Source organism: Notolepis coatsorum (genome assembly GCF_963971535.1).
Source record: "Notolepis coatsorum genome assembly, chromosome: 8".
In the NCBI taxonomy this organism is placed as follows: Eukaryota; Metazoa; Chordata; class Actinopteri; order Aulopiformes; family Paralepididae; genus Notolepis; species Notolepis coatsorum.
The window spans coordinates 48,240,463-48,264,320 of NC_140172.1; the positions used below are offsets into that span (position 1 = coordinate 48,240,463).

A 23,858-nucleotide genomic window follows, 5' to 3' on the forward strand; every position below is an offset into this window, starting at 1 on the left:
AGGATTGGACCAGCCATATGTATTATTGGCTAGAAATGATAGGATATAAGGCCCTACATAGGGTTATTCAGGAGCTCTCGGACCCAACCAGGGGTCTGGGGGCTCCCCCACCGCTTCGAAACCACCCAGAAACAACTGTGAGCTGATTGCATTTTACGTGAGTAAAATCATGGGAAACACCAAATGGTTGTTTATAGATTAGAGTAATGTTGTACAGATCCCTGATCTGTAAACCAGATTTACTCATGTATAATGTGTACAGTAAACCATGTATGTTCAAATTATGTTAACCAAGTGACTGTTTGATGTGCAGTATTTAGGTTTGGGATGCAAACCTGATTGTGATATTTCTGTACAACAGACAGCTGTTAAGGTTATCTGATCATCTTTTGTATGTAGAAGTCAACCTTCTATTCACCTTGGACTCCTGGCTCTGATCAAATAAATCAGCTGAGTTGAACTACAATTCTGGTTTGTCTGGCGTACACGTTTTATTCTTCATCTGCATTAAGCCAGATGAGGAGACCAACCATTCTATCAAGTATGAATCTTTCCTCCTCCGTCCAGATAATCAATCTCATTGTATTGTACTACAATAACCACAAATTATTGTAGGAAGTCTGTGGGATTTTACTACAGAAATGGTGCCGTGTTGCCCTACCCTTCGTGTCTCCCCCTGGAAAGGTGCGGTAGGGTCTTGTTATATGTATCATATCTGGATCTTGCTGTGTGTTGGGGACACGGGGCGAAGAGCTGGGGTGTTGCTGCGTTTGAAGTGATTAACGATGGGCTTGTTGTCTGAATGGATGAGGGAGAGGAGAAGGATGGAGGTTGGTTGTGTACGCCACTGTTTGGGGCCCGCGGTGAATATGGCGTCTGCATGCAGGGTTGGGGGTTGCGGTGGGAACAACTGGAGCGGTAAATGCAATATTATTAACAATAGAATAACAACAACAACAATATCTTAGCTTGTGTGTCCGGAGGTATGACGATCGCGCTTGTTGTGCAGTGAACATGCAAACGTAGGCTTTTTGTGTTTGTGTGTTCATTCAGACACAGGAGGCCGGTCTCGGCCCAGCGGGCCACGGGGGTTAGTTAACTAGTATGGAATGTACTTTATGAACTATACGGGGGAGTTGCACCAAGAAGGGTGGTGGCGCACAGACTATCTGGTCATGTTGTGGAAGATAGCGTCGCATGACGGCAGGTAAAAGGCTTTTCTTGCTAGGAAGCACGGTTATTCTGTTGTATACGACAGGGGCGCGTTCTGAGTATATAATTGCCCTAAAATTATTCTCAGGAAGAGGGCGCAGGTAAGACGAGGAGATTTGACTGTTCTGAAATGGAAGGGGAGCTGGGTCCGAGGTGCATTGTGTCCCTGCTTGTAGTCACAGATAGCGGGACGGGGACCGTGAGTGACGGGTCAGTATGGGCATAATTGCGTCGGGCTAAGGGTTCTGTTACTATTTCAGAACATACGAGTCGAGTATGGTGAAAGGTTGTTAGACCCTGGCATGATCAGCGCAGGGGTCTGTGCGATTGCAGGATTAAAACGTAGTAGTTAATGGAAATGTAGGGTGCCGGCGTGTTCAGGGTGCGTTATCCTTTTTAAGCTTGAGCGAAACCGGCCTGTTGATTAATTACGTTCGCTGTGATACAAAAACGATTCGGTCGAACTGACTGATAAGTACTTAATGGTTTTGTTATGATATTTTAATGACCAACGGACATATTATGTTTGAGGCGAGTCCCTGCTGTTGGTTGGGGCTAGCTGGCTAGCTCTGTGGAAAAGTCCGCGGTGAAGCTGGGGACGTTACGATGGCGTTATGAGAGAATTGATTAAACACTGTGGCGGCGATTACAAGTAAAAGGCGGTTGAGACGCAGGGTGGCAAAATTGTGGCCGTTTTGAGGGTTATTATTAATGCGGTAACGTGGTAAATGATATTGAGGATTCGCTGCTTGGTGACGTCATGGTGTTGTGGAGAGTATGTAACGTTCGCGGTGCTATGGAGTGAGGCGGAGAAGGTAGGAGAAAGGGTTCGTGTTGAACTATGTGTGCGGCGTTGGTTGGTGTGAATGTTTTAAAAATTATTTTCTGTTAGAGTGGTTGGCTATTTTAGGCTTGTGTGAATTGTTTATGCTTTGGATGGTACTGAGCGAATTGCGTGGATGAACGGATCTTGAAAGGAACGGCTCCCGTGAGGGCCTTGAACGTCGCATTAGAGCTGGCTAAGGCTAGTTAGCTTGCATGCCGTTGTTTTGTGGCGTTTGGGGGGCGGCATATGTTACGTTTCGAGTTTTGATAAAGATGTTGGGGAAGGGGTAGAGAGACGTGATAAATGTCGTGGCAGATTATGAATATCGGGGCTTGTTATTATGTTGTCGTGGCAGACCTTGGTTGTCATAGCAACGTTAACAGCCGCTTCGGTTGCCACTGCGCATGCGCGGTACAACGTGGATGGGGTCTCGTGCATTCGGAATAGTTCGCTCAGGGGATAGAAACGGGTAAGAGAATATTCTGCATTATGTGATATGACGGTGTTTGTATATTGTACATTGTATTTTTGTGTAAGCAGGGGAAGAGGTGTAACATGTATAGGGATTAGGGAGGGGATTAGGCACCCCGAACCTCTAGTCCCTAACAGGCGGCAGTGGGCTCGCAAGAGTCTGGGCGCACGTTAAACACACACTATAGTGCTGGGGAGTTACTGAAGGCCCTCGTGCGTAACGAGGTATGCATTAACATACCACTGTGGAACCGTCTAGTCGGCCCAGGAAACGTCGCACGTAAGTTGGTGTGGGCACTGGGTGGTACGTGGACGACAGTCCACACCTAGGAGCAGGGCGGTGCACCGGAAGGGGCACAGCTCCTGCCGTGAACAGGCAAGGCTGGCGAAAACGGTCAATATTTCCATGCCCGGAGCAAGCGGGGTGGGGACAAGACCGTCGGTTTCTAAACTGAGTGGCTGATAGGTACTACGGACAGTCAGCCGCTTGGGGTCCTGACTTGATGACGGACTATGAGGTCGCTATCGACTGGGTCGCCAGCCGGTTGGGAGAGCGTTATGACCCTGTTTATAGTCACAGAAACGCGGGATGTGGGACCGTGAGTGACTGGACAACAGTGGCATAAATGCACCTGGCTTAATGTACAGTCAGGCCACAGTAACCTTACTAGCCGATACAGGGTTAGTAGGCGAGTTGTGCTTCTGTGATCAGTGTTTTTGAAAAGAAAATGCTGGGAAGCAGAGGGATGAGGGGTGTCAATTCAGAGGAATCTGGATTGTCTCTCCTAAGATTGGAAAGGGACCCAGCCTTAAACTGCACCTGAAGGTAAAATAAGGGGACTGCTTCCGTTCATGAGAGGAGACCTTACCGCCGGAAGTGGAGACCTGCATCTCTGTTGGGGGAGAGGGGCCGACGTCGGACAAGGCAGTCCTAAGAAAGGAGCTGGTTGTTGCGTCGTAGCGGACTGCCTAAACCTTACGGGGAGAGGTGCATCTAAGTAGGGGAAGGAGTGCATCCGAACGGGAGGAGGGTACTCTTAACTGGAAGGAGGTTAAAAGGGTCAAAGCGTGATTAGAAATAAGTACAGCTCATTACACACAATTGTTGAGGGGATGCAGACCAGAGGAAGACTTTTGTCTTGTTTACATCAGGGTCCCCCAGTTTCAATTCATCAGATAGTCAGTCAGTACTGCTACAACTACATACCAGATTTGCAAATTCAGTCACCCGTGTTAAAATACATCATAACTTTTATTGCATACATGATATAAACGGTAGTTTGAGAGTAGTTATAGGCTGAATTTGGGAAAATGCTCTACACTAAAGTTACATGTTGCTTGCAGTAAAATCAATTTAGGACTAACCACTATAAATGTTATGCTGAGATGGAGGATGCCTACATGTATAATAATTAGAGCTGGGACATTTCCAGTTTTTTAAATTTGTGTAACATGTACAATTGTATGCTTGGAATAATGATGCTTTGTTTTATGTAGCTTGTATTAAGATGCTTGTATGGAATGCATTGATGTTGAAATGTCAGAGGTTGATACTTGTTATAACTTTAATAACACTGGAGATTTAAATAGGATAATGTTTATATTATTTACTAAATGTTTTTGTAGTGGAATTTGATACAAGCCCGGTTGTGAAGCAGGATAATTTACTGATGCTTGTTTTGGATTGCTACACTGTTGATATGGTTAGGACATGTGTTTATGCTTGTTTTAGATTGTTAAAATCTTTGATATAGTGTTAAAGTGTTGACACAAGCCTTCGACTTGTAGGATAATTTATTGATGGAGGCTTGCTGAAGATGACAAATTATGACATGAGTGTGATTAATTCAAAAACCTGGGGGCGCTTGCCTCTGGGAAGATGAGAAGTGTGATTAACCGTTTAATGATTTACAGATGGAGGGTTGTATTACCCAGGGGGGTAGGAATCCTTTTGAGGCGGGCCAATAGGCCCAAGGGGGGTCAGGATGTACAGCTGTTGTTTACAATGGCTGTTTGTTCTTTTATGACAGGATGACGTGAGATTAGATGCAACAGGAGAGAGAGGGTCAGAGGTGAAGATGAAGGAGACAGTTATTTTTATGACGAGGGAAATGTTGAGACAGGAAGCGTGCTAATACAGGACACAGCTGATGGAGGAGTGAGCACAGTAATTGAATTAGGATAGCCAGCTCAGATGAGGTTAATTACATTGGGGGGCTACCTGTTTGATTAGAAGGAATAGCGGTAGACTCTCAGGGTACTAGGACTGCTTTGAGGTTCTGTCGTTGAGGGAGAGTTCCTAGACTCTCTCTGGCAGTAGGTAGGAGTGTAGAAATTAAGTGTGAATTGTATTAGCCAGGGATGAGTGTAGCCGGATGAGAGAGTAGAAGAGATGAGCGCAGGGGAACTAACCCATTGTCGGTCTGTGGTTGATTAACGAGTGTATGAGAGAAATATATGTTTATAATATGAATGATTACTGGAGCTCGTAATTTTGGTTGAGCTGGTACAGATGGTATTTTTTATTTAAATTTAATTTTTGTATGTATGTGTGAGATTGAGATGTCCTTTAGTGAATGATTGAGCGGGGGATGGAGGCAAGGAGGCTTTGTCTACCCATTCACACACAGGCACACACACACACACCCATTCACATTCACACACACACACACACACACACACAGACACACACACACGCACACACACACACACAGACACACACAGACACACATTCACACAATTTGGGCACACATGCATGCACACACGCAACTTAGCTTTCACTTAAGGTGAAACTGGTCTTAAGAATAACAAAATGGGTTTAAGTATGATATATCTGTGTTTATGTAATCAATTGGATGAGGAATTGGATTAGATTTTTAGAGTTATTTTCTATTTTTTAATCTTTGAATTTAGAGTTTTGATTTCTTTTCTTTTCTTTCTAAATAACCATTAAGGTGGTCTGCGGTTGGAGCTGGTTAATTTCATTTGATTGATTTTCACATCTGTTGGAATGTTTTTTTTGATTATTTGCCTTTTGTTTTTTGTTTGTTGTTTCTCTGAGAGGACGGTTGGAGCGTGAGATACATTGGATCAGATCAATGGCAGTTAAGTGGTCCCATTACGTTTTGCATAATGATTAACCATTTGGCGTCTCTTGAGAAATATTTGACATATTGTATAAGGAAAATTTGTTCTGTGTTTTTGTTCCCTTGCAGTTCAGGCGGAGAGGGAGGATGGACCATCACGAGTGGGGGGATCATGGGGAAAATGTGTAGGAATACATTTCATTAGATTATGACACGATGGTGTGACCCGTTCAGTCAGTTCCTGTGGGAGATTGTTGGATTATGAGGAGAGGTCGCTTGGGACTCTACCCCTCCTTCAATATAAGCCCCGAATACAAAGGCCGGAGGTTGGGACATACCTCCAGACTGACGGAGTCGTTCGTCTGTAGATCCATGGAAATACAGTCATGGGACAGAATATGACGAGGTCCAGGCCTAAAAACAGTGGCTTCAGCTGAGGCTGGCCGACATGGGGTGGAGGGGGGGGGGCGAAAACGGTCGGAGACTGTGCAACCAAAGCGTTGAACAAGGGCCTCTGTGTGATTGATTGGTGTGTTGGACGGGAAGTGACTGAACGGTAACGACTGATATAGATTATGACACAACGCAAGAGTACTAAACTAAACACATACACATAGGTAGAGTAAAAAGTAAGGTGTAGGTTATGGCCGACGTGGTGGAACATTTTTTCCCTTGCGTGGGGCTCCGCCCTCCCTGTCCGTCTGTGCGCAGAGGTGGTAAGGTTTATGTCCATAGGGATGTTCATAAGAGGGGGGAGAGGTGAGAAGACCAACTGGGTTGATTATGCAAAATGTGATTGGGCTGACTTGGAAAAAGAATTAACAGGAGAGGAGAAGCAAAATGTATGAAAGAATGAAGAATAATCTCTGTGTCTCCACAGATCATGTCAACGGATACCATAATTTTAAAAAATTGTGTTTTACTTTAATGTGTAATGTTTAGATTACATTGTTTTAATTGTTTTCAACAAATAAGCCTCTGGCTGTGAGCCCAGAGGAACAAAGCCTGATGATAGTAGGTGGTAAACACTGTTTCATTAAAGGCAGAATAGTTTAATTGGGGATCTGGATGAAGGGGTCACCAGGATTCCCCGGGAGGGGGCCATAGTCAGGGGAATGTGGGGGAGAAAAGAAGAAGACAAGAAGAAACTAATTGATGATATGTACCAAAGAATAATGAAAAAGAAAAAATATGAGAAAAAAGAAAAATTGAGAAATTTGAAGAAAAAATGATTTTTATTATTATATTGTATGGTTAGTATGTATAGAAAATCAAGTCAATATACAGTATGTGACAATGAGAATTGTCAAAGTGGGGAAATGTGGTAATATTGCCTTGGAATTTCATAATTAATATGTGTGAATAAATTGGAGAACCATAAATATAAAGCCAGATGTACCTTTCAATAGCAGAGTGGACTTAGTGGCTAAACAGTCTCAACTGTCAGTTGAGACAGCTGCATCAGATAACAGCTGCAACAGTTATTTCAACCCCCACTCAAGCAATGACTAAATTAGAGAACAAACGACACCTTCTCGAACTGACTGTATGTAAATGCTGATCAGAGAGAGCTGGGTTGACCACAGGGCAGACCAGTTTAGACTTGTTGAAGCATGGACACTAACTCACAGACAAAGTAATCTATTAATCAACTGTTTAGTATCAAAAGGTCTCATATGATGTCTGGTATCAGTCTTAGAAAGCACTGACTGTACTTGGATGATATTAGACATCTATAGCCATACCAAAGGGTTAAAGCGATCATGTCACACCCCCCCTTGTGAGACAAGCCAGGTCCCTTCATCTCAGCAAAAGATCACACGGACGTGGGCCACCGATGGGCCCCTTCTGTCTGTCCCATCACGTCCCCACAACCCCAAGGGGGGGGGGGCTGCCAGCGCCCACAAGGACACCCCCCACAAGAAGGCTAGGATTGGACCAGCCATATGTATTATTGGCTAGAAATGATAGGATATAAGGCCCTACATAGGGTTATTCAGGAGCTCTCGGACCCAACCAGGGGTCTGGGGGCTCCCCCACCGCTTCGAAACCACCCAGAAACAACTGTGAGCTGATTGCATTTTACGTGAGTAAAATCATGGGAAACACCAAATGGTTGTTTATAGATTAGAGTAATGTTGTACAGATCCCTGATCTGTAAACCAGATTTACTCATGTATAATGTGTACAGTAAACCATGTATGTTCAAATTATGTTAACCAAGTGACTGTTTGATGTGCAGTATTTAGGTTTGGGATGCAAACCTGATTGTGATATTTCTGTACAACAGACAGCTGTTAAGGTTATCTGATCATCTTTTGTATGTAGAAGTCAACCTTCTATTCACCTTGGACTCCTGGCTCTGATCAAATAAATCAGCTGAGTTGAACTACAATTCTGGTTTGTCTGGCGTACACGTTTTATTCTTCATCTGCATTAAGCCAGATGAGGAGACCAACCATTCTATCAAGTATGAATCTTTCCTCCTCCGTCCAGATAATCAATCTCATTGTATTGTACTACAATAACCACAAATTATTGTAGGAAGTCTGTGGGATTTTACTACAGATGCATTTGACCCGTTGTGAGAAGAAGAAAAAACCACAGACTTATTTCGGCTCGCAAAATAGGCGCACTGCTGTGTAGCTCTGCTCTCAGGGAACAAACTTAACTTTTTGACTTACCAGCCAAATTTTAAAAACTACCAGCCAGGCAGATTTTTTACCAGCCATTGGCGGTTGGCTGGTACTTATTTTGTTCCCTGGTTAGGTGGCAAAGGCCAGTGGGTATTTGTAGTTCTGCATGCATCTTAATTAAGAGAACAGCCACCAACCCTTTGAAGCTCTGTAGCTCAAAACGGCTATTGTGTTATCATCTTTGTTAATAAGACATAGATCGAAAAGTGTCTGCCCAATTTGTAAGTGATGGCTTATTTTGAAGGTACTTTCATATCATGTAAAAAAAATTAATTAAGATTGCTCAACAAGACAATAATGTCTGTGCCTGGTCACCATAAAGACATTCATGTTAGGCAGGGACTACAGATGAAAACTAGCTCATTAGCTAATTCTGGCATTTACATTGATGTGGAAACTGAAGATGTTGATTAATGTGCACTGTCCCTGGGTAAAAAAAATAATAGATAAACTTAAACTTAAACTAAACTTAATTATTCATTTTGTGTTATTTGTGTTATTGTTATTATTCTAATTCGTGACCTGTCCTGTCTAAATGTTTAAATGTTGAGTGATTTGCAGTGTCAAATTTCCCACGGGATAATAAAAGTATTTCCATTCTATTCTATATATTAACATTAAAATCACGGCTAGGACACATTTAGGTCATCATCCAGATACATTCAATTTGTAGTCTGATTTTCAGATTCGGGTTCTGCTTCCTGCAGCAGCTGCCAAGAGTAGTTTCTCCCTTCCAAACTCTGCATGCCCTAGAGACTAGCGCTGCTGTACGCAGTGAGCCAATCAGAATGCAGGGTCAGAGTTCGGGTGACAGGCAGTCAGGAAATGCTGAAAATAATGGTGGTAAAAGCCGACTGGCCCCGCAAGGAAGGCAGACGCACTTGCATCTAGTTCAGTGAGTGAAGGAGAGGAGAAAACCTCAAGCTACACTCCTCAGTCTTTCTCTCTCCTGTCCTGCTGGCTTTTCTTTTCTTTTCCAAATGTCACTCTTTTCTGTCAGTTCACTTTGTCCTTTCCCTGCAAAACATGCTGTAACAGTGAAGGCCGGTACCCCCAGGTACTTTACCCAACACAGTTTAGCTTCTCAAATGAGCACACTTTTAATATCTAACACACACACAAAATACAATACAATACAATACACTCTCTGCTCAACGCGGTCTCATCAGAAAACGTAAATAAAGTATTAATCGACCACAGGAAAAAAAAGGTACATAATCTATGTTATGTTATAGCCATAAGTAATATATTTACGTTTCCTATCGGGAAAAGTCCAAAACAAACACTGCGACCGGGAGTCGAACCAACAGTAATTGTGGTCACGGGTGAGTGCTCCCACCACTAGACTAAACCACCCAACCACCCCAATACAAACACATAAATACTATGGTGATGGTTCGCTTTAACGTTTAACAGTTATGGTTAAGATATACTGTAAGGTTAGGGTTAGTTGAAGGTAACTGTGTAGTTAAGGTTTGGGTTAGGGTTTGGGCGAGGCGATCGGAAAAGTGTTTCTTGGTAGTTTTCAGCAGGGGAGCTCAAACGTTTTCTGAAAAGTAAAAGGTTTTTGCATATGTATTATGTACTTATTTGTAATATGTACACATTGTACATTTTGTACAGACATTGTACTTATGGCTATAACATAACGTACATGTGTTCGATTAGTACTTTATTTAGATATTTTAAGCAACATCGGGCTCCTATGCTTGACACTGATAAATACACTATAGGCCAGTTTAACAATGGGTTCAAGCCAGTTTCCCCTGATGCGGCCTCTCCTCCAGGTGCTACTTTAATGCAGGTGCAATTAGTCAACAGGTAACACCTGTGCCAATTAATTAACCCTGGCACTGCTCCCATGAGCCACTCCCACCCATCTCTCTCCTGCAGCAGAGCCCAAACCACACCCCACTCTACCACGCAACCCCTCCTTTCTCCTGCTAACTCCTTTGTCTAACATACAGTAAAGGACACTCGCATGTGCTCTGCATCCCATCCCCTCCTTCGCTGCTTTGTTCTTCATGCTCAGTTTTCCCTGCCTGCAGACAAGAACATTGTGGTACTTCCTCCAATGAACCATGAGTGGAAAATAGCATTTCACTCTCTCTCTGTCTTCTTTTACCCTCCGTTTGTTTATGCCTAATAGTCTTTCACACTCATGAGCAATCCTCTCCACACCGAGAGTCGATTTCACTCCCACAGTACTTTGGATAAAACAAATGGTATATGTTTCCCTGGGTAAATATACGCCTCTCTCTCTCTCTCTCTCTCTCTCTCTCTCTCTCTCTCTCTCTCTCTCTCTCTCTCTCTCTCTCTCTCTCTCTCTCAGTGCATGCTGGGAATGAGATTGGAGAGATTGGAGAGGTTGGAGATTGGAGGTGTAGTGAGTTTTTTTCTATCTTTATCTGTCTATTTTGTTAATTTGTTTATGGGATATTGTATTATAAGTGTAGTGTTGGTTTGCTGTGTGTTTTGGTGTGTATAGGGTTAAGTGGGAGTGTTTTGTTTGTTTGGCCGCATCGGCCAGGCTGTGCTGCTGGATGACGTCAGACGCCAATATGGACTTTTCCAAAATTGGTAGAAAGCATGGTATCAAGATATCTGTTCCTAATGTGTCAGTAGAGGACTGCAGTTTGGCAGTTGGAAGTATTGTTGGACATAAAAGCATTAAATCAGCTGCAAGAATGAATCAAGGAGTAGTGATTTTTCTTGACTCGTTGGACAAGGTGCACACACTGGTTCAATCGGGGATAAGTGTTGACGGGGCTTTTCTTTCTGTAGAGCCGCTCTCCACACCAGGCAGAAATGTCTTTATTTCCAACGTTCCGCCGTTCATCAGTGACGAACTATTGAGAAGTCAACTAGCACGACATGGGAGGATAATTTCCCCTATAAGAAAAATGTCGTCGGGATGTAAATCTCCGCTTTTAAAGCATGTTGTCTCACACAGGCGACAGGTTTTAATGATTCTAAACAACAGCGGAGAGGAGCTTGAGTTGGTTTTTAAGATAAAGGTTGATGAGTTTGATTATGTGGTTTTTGTGAGTTCTGGTAATTCGGGGAAGTGTTTCGGATGCGGGGAACTGGGTCATATCTCCCGAGATTGTGCGGGGAGAGGGGCAAGGCGACCTCCGCCTCAGCCCCAGGAGGAGCGCGGGGCTGGGATCAGTGCAGGTAGTGGTACAGAGGAGGGAAGAGTGTTGCAGCGCAGAGCAGAGAGCAGTGACGACAACAGAGTCCCGCTGCAGACCGCCAGCAATGTAAATAGAGTCCCTTTGCAGACCGACAGTAGCGCAGCAGATAGTATCCAGCTGCAGGGCCACAGAACCGGTGTAGCAGGTACGAAGCAGAGCCTTGGTACAGAGGAGGGAGGAGTGAGGGAAGCTGCCCCCCCCTCAACTAGTGGCGACTGTGGGGTAACAGGGGGTGGTGCGGGTGGTGCAGGTACAGAGGAGGGAGGGGTGGGAGACGCTGTTCCCCCCTCGACCAGTGGTTGTGTAGGTAAGGAGGTGGGAATCAGAGATGCTGCCCCCCCTTCAACAAGTGGCGAGGTAACAGGGGAGAGCAGAGGTTTTTTTGTCCCCCCAAGCCCAACACCGCGTCAGGGTAAAAAAAGGAATCAAAAAAATATGACAAGTGATGTAATAGGGGAACATTTGAATGTGGTGGACAATGTACACAGTCAGACAGTGGATGGCGTGGTGGGAAGTGATGGAGGGGTGGGCTCTCAGGATAAGGAAGGAGTGACAAGTTTGGTCATAGAAGACACAGGTTCCTCTCAGTCCAGCATGGACGAGGATGAAGTTGAAAAACAATGGGGTGAGATTGAAAAACAATGGGGGGATGACATCTCAAGTGTTGAGGAAGATGAGTTCCCAAATGCTTCTCAAGTGTCTGATTCACAACGGAAAAAATTTTATGCAGTCAGGCAGATACAGAAGTTCCTGCACACAACAAAAAATTTGAGAAGTGTCAAAGTGGAAGATTTTTTTGAAGATTTGGAGATGTTTATTTTTTCAGCAAGGACTCAAATGAGGTCGAAGAACAATGGGGGGTACACTTCCCAGGAAGTTTTTAGACTGAGAAAGATTGTGCAGAAGCTCAGAAAACTGGATAATATAATGTTACCATGATAATGGAGCTTCTGATGTGTGGAGCCCGGCTGGACATTCAGGAAGGGAGTAGACCTGGGCTTGGACAGTGTCTGCAAGCAGTTGGGACAATGACACTGAAAGATGTTGTGAATGTAGCCGGATCAGAGGAAGTGGCTTCTTTATTGGGGCTGAGGACGGCCTGTCACAACAGGGTCTGTCTGGACGATTGGACTGAAGCGCGGAGCGTCGGGGAACAATACCTGTTGCAGGATTATTTCGGTGGAACGGAAGGTCCTGATGAAGGGGATCTTTTTTTTCATGAGCTAGATATAAAAACTGACACAAATGGACTGACGGGACCCTTTTGGGTTGCTCATATGTTGTTCTTGATGACATATTATGTGTTGAATGGAAGTATGGATACTTTTTTTGTTTGGGTGGAGCTTCAATGTTTTTTTGTTGTGTTGCAGACGGACAGGTGTATTTTAGCATTTTTATATTGTGAGATCTCATGTGGTTTTAAGTGTGATGGGGACATATGTTGCCCGATATAATGTGTAGTTAGTTGTTTTAATTGTATTGACATACACATTGTACATTGTAATGAGAAATATGTTGTGAGGTTTTGCCCGCTGCTCACTACCTTTTCTCTGTCTTCTTTAAGCCTACTGTTAGGAATTCCCTATTCTCTGTCTTCTTTAAGCCTACTGTTAGGAATTCCCTACTCACTCTCTCTAGCCCCCACCCTCTCGTTCCTTACCCTTAGTGGCCACACCTGTTTGATATTCTATTATCTCTCGCACCTGTGGTGGCAGGCTAATTAGTCCCCCTGTGGGCTTTAAATACCAGGGCGCTTCCCCTCGTTTTGGAGTGGGGTCGTGTTGTATACTTGCCGAGTCATATTCTCTAAACATCTAGACTCTTTCGGGAGATCCTCTGTCTGCCTTTGCTGTTCCATTCTCCGGCGTCGAGATGTTTGCTCCAGCCTTCGCCAGCTGTCGCCGTTGCCTGTGGGGGAGACTGGTCTGCGCTCCCTGTACTTCCACGGGAGGCACCCCAGCGTTCCACTGCAGACCCCCGCGCAGCTGTTCGTCCTGACGCACATCCAGACCAGCGCAGACGCTCTCCAGTCCTCAGCGCGCGCAACGCGCATCTTCCAAGGACCCTCGAGCTTGGCACGCTCCTCCGTACCAGCGCACTGACGCGCATCTCCCGGACCCTCGAGCTTGGCACGCTCCTCCGTACCAGCGCACTGACGCGCATCTCCCGGACCCTCGAGCTTGGCACGCTCCTCCGTACCAGCGCACTGACGCGCATCTCCCGGACCCTCGAGCTTGGCACGCTCCTCCGTACCAGCGCACTGACGCGCATCTCCCGGACCCTCGAGCTTGGCACGCTCCTCCGTACCAGCGCACGGACGCGCATCTTCCAGACCTTCGAGCTTGGCACGCTCCTCCGTACCAGCGCACGGACGCGCATCTTCCAGACCTTCGAGCTTGGCACGCTCCTCCGTACCAGCGCACTGACGCGCATCTTCCAGACCTTCGTGCTTGGCACACTCCTCCTCGCAGACGCACCCCGAGGCGTCTCTCGGTTCCGACGCGCACACCAAGGTGTGGCGCGCACTCTGTTCCTCGGCTCCGACAGCGGCTACCCGGTGGACGACGCTCTCGCCACCGCCACTGTTCCGACGCGCACACCAAGGTGTGGCGCGCACTCTGTTCCTCGGCTCCGACAGCGGCTACCCGGTGGACGACGCTCTCGCCACCGCCACTGTTCCGACGCGCACACCAAGGTGTGGCGCGCACTCTGTTCCTCGGCTCCGACAGTGGCTACCCGGTGGACGACATCCTCGCCACCGCCACTGTTCCAGCTCCCTGTTCCGACGCGCACACCAAGGTGTGGCGCGCACTCTGTTCCTCGGCTCCGACAGCGGCTACCCGGTGGACGACATCCTCGTCACCGCTGCAGTTCCAGCACCCTGTTCCTCGGCTCCGACAGCGGCTACCCGGTGGACGACATCCTCGTCACCGCCGCTGTTCCAGCACTCTGTTCCTCGGCTCCGACAGCCAGCCACCCGGTGGCGATGCCCTCGCCCCGTTGCTGCCCCTGTACCATTACGCACACGCCTGGGTGAGTTTTGATTGTGATGTCACTCACCCAGCGTGGTGCCCCTTGCCCTCGCCCCGTTGCTGCCCCTGTACCATTACGCACACGCCTGGGTGAGTTTTGATTGTGATGTCACTCACCCAGCGTGGTGCCCCTTGCCCTCGCCCCGTTGCTGTCCCTTACCTTTACGCATACGCCTGGGTGAGTTTTGATTGTGATGTCACTCACCCAGCGTAGTGTCCTTGCCCCCGTTCCCGCTGCTGTTCCTGTACCTTTACGCATACGCCTGGGTGAGTTTTGATTGTGATGTCACTCTCCCAGCGTATAGCCTCTGTTAGTTAGTTTGGACATTTCATCTCCCAGCGTATAGCCTCTGTTAGTTAGTTTGGACATTTCATCTCCCAGCGTAATGCCTCTGTTTTTGGTTCTGACTTAGAATAGTATTTTTGGACTTTACATCTCCCCCTGTGTGTTTGTCACACGAAGATATTATTACTTTGTTCACTTTGTTATTTGGACTGTTCTGCACCTGCTCTGTTTTTTCCCTTTGTGCATTAACTCTCTCCTCTGTCCTGCAGAGCGGCCCAGATGTTTTCCCACCAGTCCCCAGTTCCTCCCTGTACCCCAGCCCGCCTCCGCGGGCCTCAGTCCCCTCTGTTTCTAGTTCCACCTAGTTCCTGTCCCAAGTTCTCCCCTTCTAGTTCCAGCTAGTTCCTTGTCCCTTGTTCTCTTTCCCTAGTTCTCCCCTTTCTAGTTTCCACCTAGTTCCTGGTCCCAAGTTCTCCCCTTCTAGTTCCACCTAGTTCCTGTTCCCTAGTTCTCCCCTTTCTAGTTCCACCTAGTTCCTGGTCCCAAGTTCTCCCCTTCTAGTTCCACCTAGTTCCTTGTCCCTAGTTCCCCTAGTCCCCGTTTCTCCTGTTCCCTAGCTCTCCTAGTCCCTAGTCCTCTCTCCCTAGTTCTCCTTGTCCCTGGTTTACCTAGTCTCTAGTTCCTCTGTCCCAAGGCGTTCCCTTAACCTTCCCTTTGGCGTTCCCTTTTCCTGCCCGCCTCTTAAAGGCACCTTTCCTTCCCCTCATATTATATTCCTGTATTTGTGATTCTCCCTTAAAGGGACAGTGCCCTTTTCCCTGTATTTCCCTGTTGTTCAATAAATACCTGTTTCTTGGCAAACCATCATACCTGTCTTGTGTTGTGCGATTGGGGTCGGTTACAAACCATAACAGTACGACCCCACCAAGTCTACGACCCCAGCCAGCACAGACTGTGTATGTTGAGTTTGCCTTTTTTTTTCTTGTTCCCTCTAGCTCCCCTGTTAGCCCTGTTAGCTCCCCTGTTAGCTTGTTAGTCTCCCCTCTAGCTCCCCTGTTAGCCCTGTTAGCTTCCCTGTTTGCCCGGTTTAGCTTCCCTGTTAGTCCTGTTTAGCTCCCTTGTTAGCCTGTTACTCCCCTGTTTGGCTTGTTAGTCTCCCCGGTTAGCTCCCCTGTTTGCTTCCCGTTTTGCCCTGTTTGACCCCCCTGTAGCTAGCCATGCCCTGGCAGCTAACCCAGTCCCTCAGCAGAGCCCCAGTCTGCTAGCTTGGCCCCGGCTGCTAGCACAGCCTCTTTGTTAATGCAGCCTTGCAGCTGGCATAGGCCCTGTAGCTAGCCAGGCCCAAGCAGCTAACCCGGTCCCTCTGCATGGCCTCCACTTTTTTGTGTAGTTTATCCCACTGCTAGGACTGCCCTTTCAGCTAGCAAGGTCAGTTTTTCTCACACAGCTAGGACTGTCCTTCCAGCTAGCTTGTGCTCTCATGCTGGTCCAGCCCTGTCTGCCAGCCTAGCTCCGGCAGCTAGCGCAGCCTCTATGTTGATGTAGCAGTACAGCTAGCATAGGCCCTGTAGCTATCAGTGCCCTGGCAGCTACCCTTTCCCTCTGCTAGCCTGGCTCCGGCAGCTTGCGCAGCCTCTATGTTGATGTAGCAGTACAGCTAGCATAGGCCCTGTAGCTATCAGTGCCCTGGCAGCTAACCTTCCCTCTGCTAGCCCTTTCCCGGTGCTTCCATGGTTAACCCTTTGCTACCCTGCTTGCCCCTCAGTTCTCTAGACCAGTTCTCTAGACCAGTTCTCTAAACCAGTTCTCTAGACCAGTTCTCTAGCCCGGTTCTCTAGACCAGTTCTCTAGACCAGTTCCTCTAGACTAGTTCTCTAGACCCAGTTCCTCTAGACCAGTTCCCCCAGTTGCCCCTCTGCTACCCTAGTTACCCCTCGGCGACCCTGTTTCTTTTGCTAGCCCCACTCTTGTGGTGGCTTCCCCTGCTGGCTTGGCCAGTACCTCTTGTTTTGCCCCCTGCCACTCTGTCTGTATTTGTTTTGGGTCGCCGGGTGGCTCCCGTTGGAGGGGGGGATACTGTGAGGTTTTGCCCGCTGCTCACTACCTTTTCTCTGTCTTCTTTAAGCCTACTGTTAGGAATTCCCTATTCTCTGTCTTCTTTAAGCCTACTGTTAGGAATTCCCTACTCACTCTCTCTAGCCCCCACCCTCTCGTTCCTTACCCTTAGTGGCCACACCTGTTTGATATTCTATTATCTCTCGCACCTGTGGTGGCAGGCTAATTAGTCCCCCTGTGGGCTTTAAATACCAGGGCGCTTCCCCTCGTTTTGGCGTGGGGTCGTGTTGTATACTTGCCGAGTCATATTCTCTAAACATCTAGACTCTTTCGGGAGATCCTCTGTCTGCCTTTGCTGTTCCATTCTCCGGCGTCGAGATGTTTGCTCCAGCCTTCGCCAGCTGTCGCCGTTGCCTGTGGGGGAGACTGGTCTGCGCTCCCTGTACTTCCACGGGAGGCACCCCAGCGTTCCACTGCAGACCCCCGCGCAGCTGTTCGTCCTGATGCACATCCAGACCAGCGCAGACGCTCTCCAGTCCTCAGCGCGCGCAACGCGCATCTTCCAAGGACCCTCGAGCTTGGCACGCTCCTCCGTACCAGCGCACTGACGCGCATCTCCCGGACCCTCGAGCTTGGCACGCTCCTCCGTACCAGCGCACTGACGCGCATCTCCCGGACCCTCGAGCTTGGCACGCTCCTCCGTACCAGCGCACTGACGCGCATCTCCCGGACCCTCGAGCTTGGCACGCTCCTCCGTACCAGCGCACTGACGCGCATCTCCCGGACCCTCGAGCTTGGCACGCTCCTCCGTACCAGCGCACGGACGCGCATCTTCCAGACCTTCGAGCTTGGCACGCTCCTCCGTACCAGCGCACGGACGCGCATCTTCCAGACCTTCGAGCTTGGCACGCTCCTCCGTACCAGCGCACTGACGCGCATCTTCCAGACCTTCGTGCTTGGCACACTCCTCCTCGCAGACGCACCCCGAGGCGTCTCTCGGTTCCGACGCGCACACCAAGGTGTGGCGCGCACTCTGTTCCTCGGCTCCGACAGCGGCTACCCGGTGGACGACGCTCTCGCCACCGCCACTGTTCCGACGCGCACACCAAGGTGTGGCGCGCACTCTGTTCCTCGGCTCCGACAGCGGCTACCCGGTGGACGACGCTCTCGCCACCGCCACTGTTCCGACGCGCACACCAAGGTGTGGCGCGCACTCTGTTCCTCGGCTCCGACAGTGGCTACCCGGTGGACGACATCCTCGCCACCGCCACTGTTCCAGCTCCCTGTTCCGACGCGCACACCAAGGTGTGGCGCGCACTCTGTTCCTCGGCTCCGACAGCGGCTACCCGGTGGACGACATCCTCGTCACCGCTGCTGTTCCAGCACCCTGTTCCTCGGCTCCGACAGCGGCTACCCGGTGGACGACATCCTCGTCACCGCCGCTGTTCCAGCACTCTGTTCCTCGGCTCCGACAGCCAGCCACCCGGTGGCGATGCCCTCGCCCCGTTGCTGCCCCTGTACCATTACGCACACGCCTGGGTGAGTTTTGATTGTGATGTCACTCACCCAGCGTGGTGCCCCTTGCCCTCGCCCCGTTGCTGCCCCTGTACCATTACGCACACGCCTGGGTGAGTTTTGATTGTGATGTCACTCACCCAGCGTGGTGCCCCTTGCCCTCGCCCCGTTGCTGTCCCTTACCTTTACGCATACGCCTGGGTGAGTTTTGATTGTGATGTCACTCACCCAGCGTAGTGTCCTTGCCCCCGTTCCCGCTGCTGTTCCTGTACCTTTACGCATACGCCTGGGTGAGTTTTGATTGTGATGTCACTCTCCCAGCGTATAGCCTCTGTTAGTTAGTTTGGACATTTCATCTCCCAGCGTATAGCCTCTGTTAGTTAGTTTGGACATTTCATCTCCCAGCGTAATGCCTCTGTTTTTGGTTCTGACTTAGAATAGTATTTTTGGACTTTACATCTCCCCCTGTGTGTTTGTCACACGAAGATATTATTACTTTGTTCACTTTGTTATTTGGACTGTTCTGCACCTGCTCTGTTTTTTCCCTTTGTGCATTAACTCTCTCCTCTGTCCTGCAGAGCGGCCCAGATGTTTTCCCACCAGTCCCCAGTTCCTCCCTGTACCCCAGCCCGCCTCCGCGGGCCTCAGTCCCCTCTGTTTCTAGTTCCACCTAGTTCCTGTCCCAAGTTCTCCCCTTCTAGTTCCAGCTAGTTCCTTGTCCCTTGTTCTCTTTCCCTAGTTCTCCCCTTTCTAGTTTCCACCTAGTTCCTGGTCCCAAGTTCTCCCCTTCTAGTTCCACCTAGTTCCTGTTCCCTAGTTCTCCCCTTTCTAGTTCCACCTAGTTCCTGGTCCCAAGTTCTCCCCTTCTAGTTCCACCTAGTTCCTTGTCCCTAGTTCCCCTAGTCCCCGTTTCTCCTGTTCCCTAGCTCTCCTAGTCCCTAGTCCTCTCTCCCTAGTTCTCCTTGTCCCTGGTTTACCTAGTCTCTAGTTCCTCTGTCCCAAGGCGTTCCCTTAACCTTCCCTTTGGCGTTCCCTTTTCCTGCCCGCCTCTTAAAGGCACCTTTCCTTCCCCTCATATTATATTCCTGTATTTGTGATTCTCCCTTAAAGGGACAGTGCCCTTTTCCCTGTATTTCCCTGTTGTTCAATAAATACCTGTTTCTTGGCAAACCATCATACCTGTCTTGTGTTGTGCGATTGGGGTCGGTTACAAACCATAACATATGTAAATAAATGTTTTTCTAAATCAGGTCTTCTGTAAATACACTATCTTTTCTATGCAATATTAAATTGTGTGTTTTAATTCAGTATATCTCTATCTGCCTGTTTTAATTCAATATATCTCTCTCTGCTTGTGTTTTAATTCAGTCTCCCTCCCTCTCTCTCTCTCTCTCTCTCTCTCTCTCTCTCTCTCTCTCTCTCTCTATGTATTATATATATATATATATATATATATATATATATATATATATATATATATATATATATATATATATATATATATATATATATATTTAATTCCTTATAAAGAAATACAGTACATGTAAATAAATGAATGTCTTTATTGAGAGGGGGTGATCACATTAGTTGTTTCTGTAGATAAGGAAGAAAATAGCATGGCTCAAACAAACAATGGTTTACAATTGGGCACATGTTGGAGAATGCTAATTACAACCCTGAAAAAACGAAACAATTCTAAATTCATAGTGGTCGTTGTTCCTAAATAACAAACTTGTTCTCCACAAAATATGGTAGTTTGAACGAGCCCCTGACTTTCAGACATGTATAAGTAACACCTCCATTGTACCTCGGGTCTCCCCAATGGAAAGCCAACATCTGTCGGTCAGTCGGAAGGAAACCATCCCCTGGCCAAGGGAGATATTGGGCGTACCAGGCTTCCACACTTGCCTCAGGCTGTGTTTTCATGCAGATAGCATACTCCACCATCTCCCTAGCTATGCTAGCATAACTCTATAGCAGGGGTAGGCAACCCTAGGCACGCGTGCCTGCATAAGCACGCAGGGGCATTTTCATAGGCACAGGGGGCAGCAGTATAAAAAAAAAGAAAAAAAATTATATAATTTTTTTCTTTCTTTTTTTTGAAATATTATAGTGAAATTTTTTGCACTGTTGTCGCATTTATCTTGTTGAAATCCTCCCACAGGTTCTTTTTACTACCACATATTTAATTGAGACCCTTTATTTGTTTATTATTTCAATTTAGCTGGAAATACATTGCTACATCATTCAGTAACATTTGCAGAGCCTTATAACAAAAACATTATTACGGTCACCATTGTGACCAGTGTGGGATTATTCAACACATTTTATTATTTATTTTTCTATTTCATTGAACATTGCACATGTTAAAAGCAAATTTTTTTACTCAAAATGTGAGTATTACCAAGTCAACTTGTGTTCTTAAAACAATGACAATAAACATAGTTTTATTAGGTTGAAATAATGTGGTTGTGTACTTATTTTTCTGTTAACTTATTATGGATTGAAAACTGAAAACCTTAATGCACAGTAACTGAACTCAATATTTTTAAGTTCTGGTAACTTATTATTATTATTATTTTTACAGTGTAGTCTTGCGATCAATCAAAACGTATTTACACGATATACCTCACATTCACCCTCCATTCACATCCTGGTGTTCTCCTGGTGTTATCCATTAGGCCTGTAGGTGGAGCTATGACAGCACATAGCTCGATGGTGTGTGATGTGTCCAAAAATGTATGGGCAAATGTGAGTGAAATGGTCGCACTGTATGCAGCTGTTTGTCTGCATTGCATCCCCCCCCCCCCCCCAACTCAGATTTAGGGTTGATACAACCATCATAATAATATTGTTAATAATAACAATAACAATAATGATGTAATAATGTAAAAATTATCATTAAAAAGACCCGATTATGAGAAAAAAAAATTACGATGCATGGAATATTGTTGAGGCACACTAGTTACAACTATATTTCAAACAGGCACTCCATGTCAAAAAGGTTGCTGACCCCTGCTCTATAGCATCACACTCTCTTCTCTCTTCTGATCGATCATTTGTAACCTCATCGTGTTGAACCTTTCTCCTTGAACCCTCCTCATACTGAGCCATGTAGAACCATATACTGTAAGTCTGTTTTGAGATTTCTTTGGACACCCCATGTATATTTGTATCCGACAGCAACTCTACTGTCTCTAATTATGAGTGTACACAACACTCTCAACTTTTAAACACTGTTACTTAACTGACATAAAGTTAGAGGTTACAGGTGTATAGCATTAGGGTTGAAATATCTCTGCCATACCTTGGCAGGGGTGTGTATCCAGATGGCGGCGTTGAAGAGCACGTGATCACAGAGCTGTTTGAGGAGTGGCGCTCCGTGAGTCAGGCCGTCCAGGTACTTGGCAAACGAGAGGAACTGCTCCAGTACGGCCCTGGTGATGTGGACCCGCGATGACTGGACACAAGACAAGTCCATTAGTCGACAGTGGTTAACCCTTTCACTGCCACACTACCAAAGGGTTAACTCTTGCACTGCCGCAATCCAGAACGTTAACCCTTTCACTGCCACACGACAAATGATTAACCCCTTCACTACCACACTACATAAGGTTAACCCTTTCACTACCACACTACAGATGGTTAACCGTCTGTAGTGTGGTAGTGAAAGGGTTAACCGTATGTAGTGTGGTAGTGAAATGGTTAATATATAACATGATATGATATGATTATGCAAATGACTGCCTGTAACTCGGTTATTCACACACCGACGGCGGAGGTAACCATGCAAGGTGCCAACCTGCTCATCAGGAGCAATTAGGGGTTAAGTGTCTTGCTCAAGGACACTTCGACACGCTGCCGAGACTAGTCAGAATCGAACCGGGAACCTTAAATTCCTCCTGACCGCTCTACCTCCTGAGCCACTGTCGCCCCCAATGGGTTAATAAAGTTCCAAAAAAAGCTATGTTTTCTATTTACAAACCAAACTATTCAAGAATATTAATAATAGACCCCGCATTTACAGAATATGGTAAAAAATAAAAAAGTACATGAATACTGACCTTCTCCAGCAGGTAGCCAATTACCAGGAACCCTTTCCCCCCCAGCATCTGTTCCTGCATGGCCACGGAGCTCTTCAACAGCTCCACCAGGAACGCCAACAGTGTAGCACTGCAACACACACACACACACACACACACACACACACACACACACACACACACACACACACACACACACACACACACACACACACACACACACACACACACACACACTTCATTACAAACTGTCTTCTGTGCACAAACAGAAGACATTTACAGAATGCTGATGTCTACTATGTCTTCTCTCAGCTCTGGCATCTCCAGTCTGCAACATAGCTTGACACTTTTGGTGTGGCGTTTGGGTCAGACTTCTGTTTCCATGATCAAGTTAATAGGGTTGTTCAGTCTCGGCTGAAGAACATTTAAAAAACAAGGCCCTTTTTATCCTCTGCTGACCTTGAGAAGACGAAACATGCTTTCATCTCATCTCTACTCTACTGTCTCTGCCTAAGCCACAAATCCCTCTGCCATCTGCAGCTAGTAACTGCAAAATAGAGCAGTGTTTAACTAATTCCAAGACATGATTTTAGGATTCTACTGGTAGCTACAGTACATCACTGAAAGAGCTGGAGTGCAGATACACTTTTTTTCCTTTTACACCGATTTCGGAATGTCATCTTGCTCTGGAAATAGAGCTGTAGCCATTGTTAGCACATCATCATTAGAATAATCACAAGTGAGATTGTACACCTCAAAGGGTTAGAAACTGTGTTTTCCACTTGCGCTTTGGTTCTACACCCCTGGACCTCAAGGATTCCACATGGTGGCCACACCCCATTATCTCTTCATTCCCTTCTCCTATACGTTTGCATTTTCCTGTACAAAGGTAGTTCAAAGGTATTGGATAATATAGGTTTCAGTGAAATTGTGTTGCTAGGGAACAGCTTGGATGCAAGTTTATTTCTTGTTGCAGTGTTTTCAGTAGCTATAACAGGAAATCAATGTAGTTAATTTAGTATGTGTTTAAACCATATAGAGGAGGGAAAATCTGTCAAATCAATCCAAGGTGTTGTAATGTCCCTGTCTCCTGGTCATATAGCTGAAGAAATACAAAATATATAATAATTAAATAAAGAAATACTTATTAAATAGAAATACAAAGAATAAACATAATTTCAGTGACAGAATGTTGCATCCCATCAGGAAATATTGACCTATATTTCTATGAGGCAGAAAGAACCAGAACACTATGCTTCAAGACACTTTTACTGATGAAGATAATAATACCGGTACATTAGATTTATATTTCACAGTGCTCAAAGATGCTTTATAGTATGGGTTAAAAAACAACAAAACAAAACGATAGGTCCAAAAGCTAGAGTGAAAAGTGGGTTTGAGGGCTTTTCACAAATGATTGGAGGATCAGGGAAAGAGGG

At 46.6% G+C, this 23,858-nt stretch overlaps 1 protein-coding gene across 1 annotated transcript in view; it reads right to left on the reverse strand.

The window, feature by feature from the left end:
• LOC311233443 (neurobeachin-like) overlaps window positions 1-22,740 on the reverse strand; it is a gene marked incomplete at both ends in the record, with an annotated part of 105,726 nt that extends 82,986 nt beyond the window's left edge. Inside the window, 3 exons of the mRNA XM_084320411.1 lie at window positions 21,684-21,836; window positions 22,441-22,549; window positions 22,700-22,740. Of these exons, the coding sequence (XP_084176537.1) occupies window positions 21,684-21,836; window positions 22,441-22,549; window positions 22,700-22,740 (303 nt within the window). The remainder of the gene's footprint in view (window positions 1-21,683; window positions 21,837-22,440; window positions 22,550-22,699) is intronic.
• Between the last annotated feature and the right edge of the window lie 1,118 nt (window positions 22,741-23,858).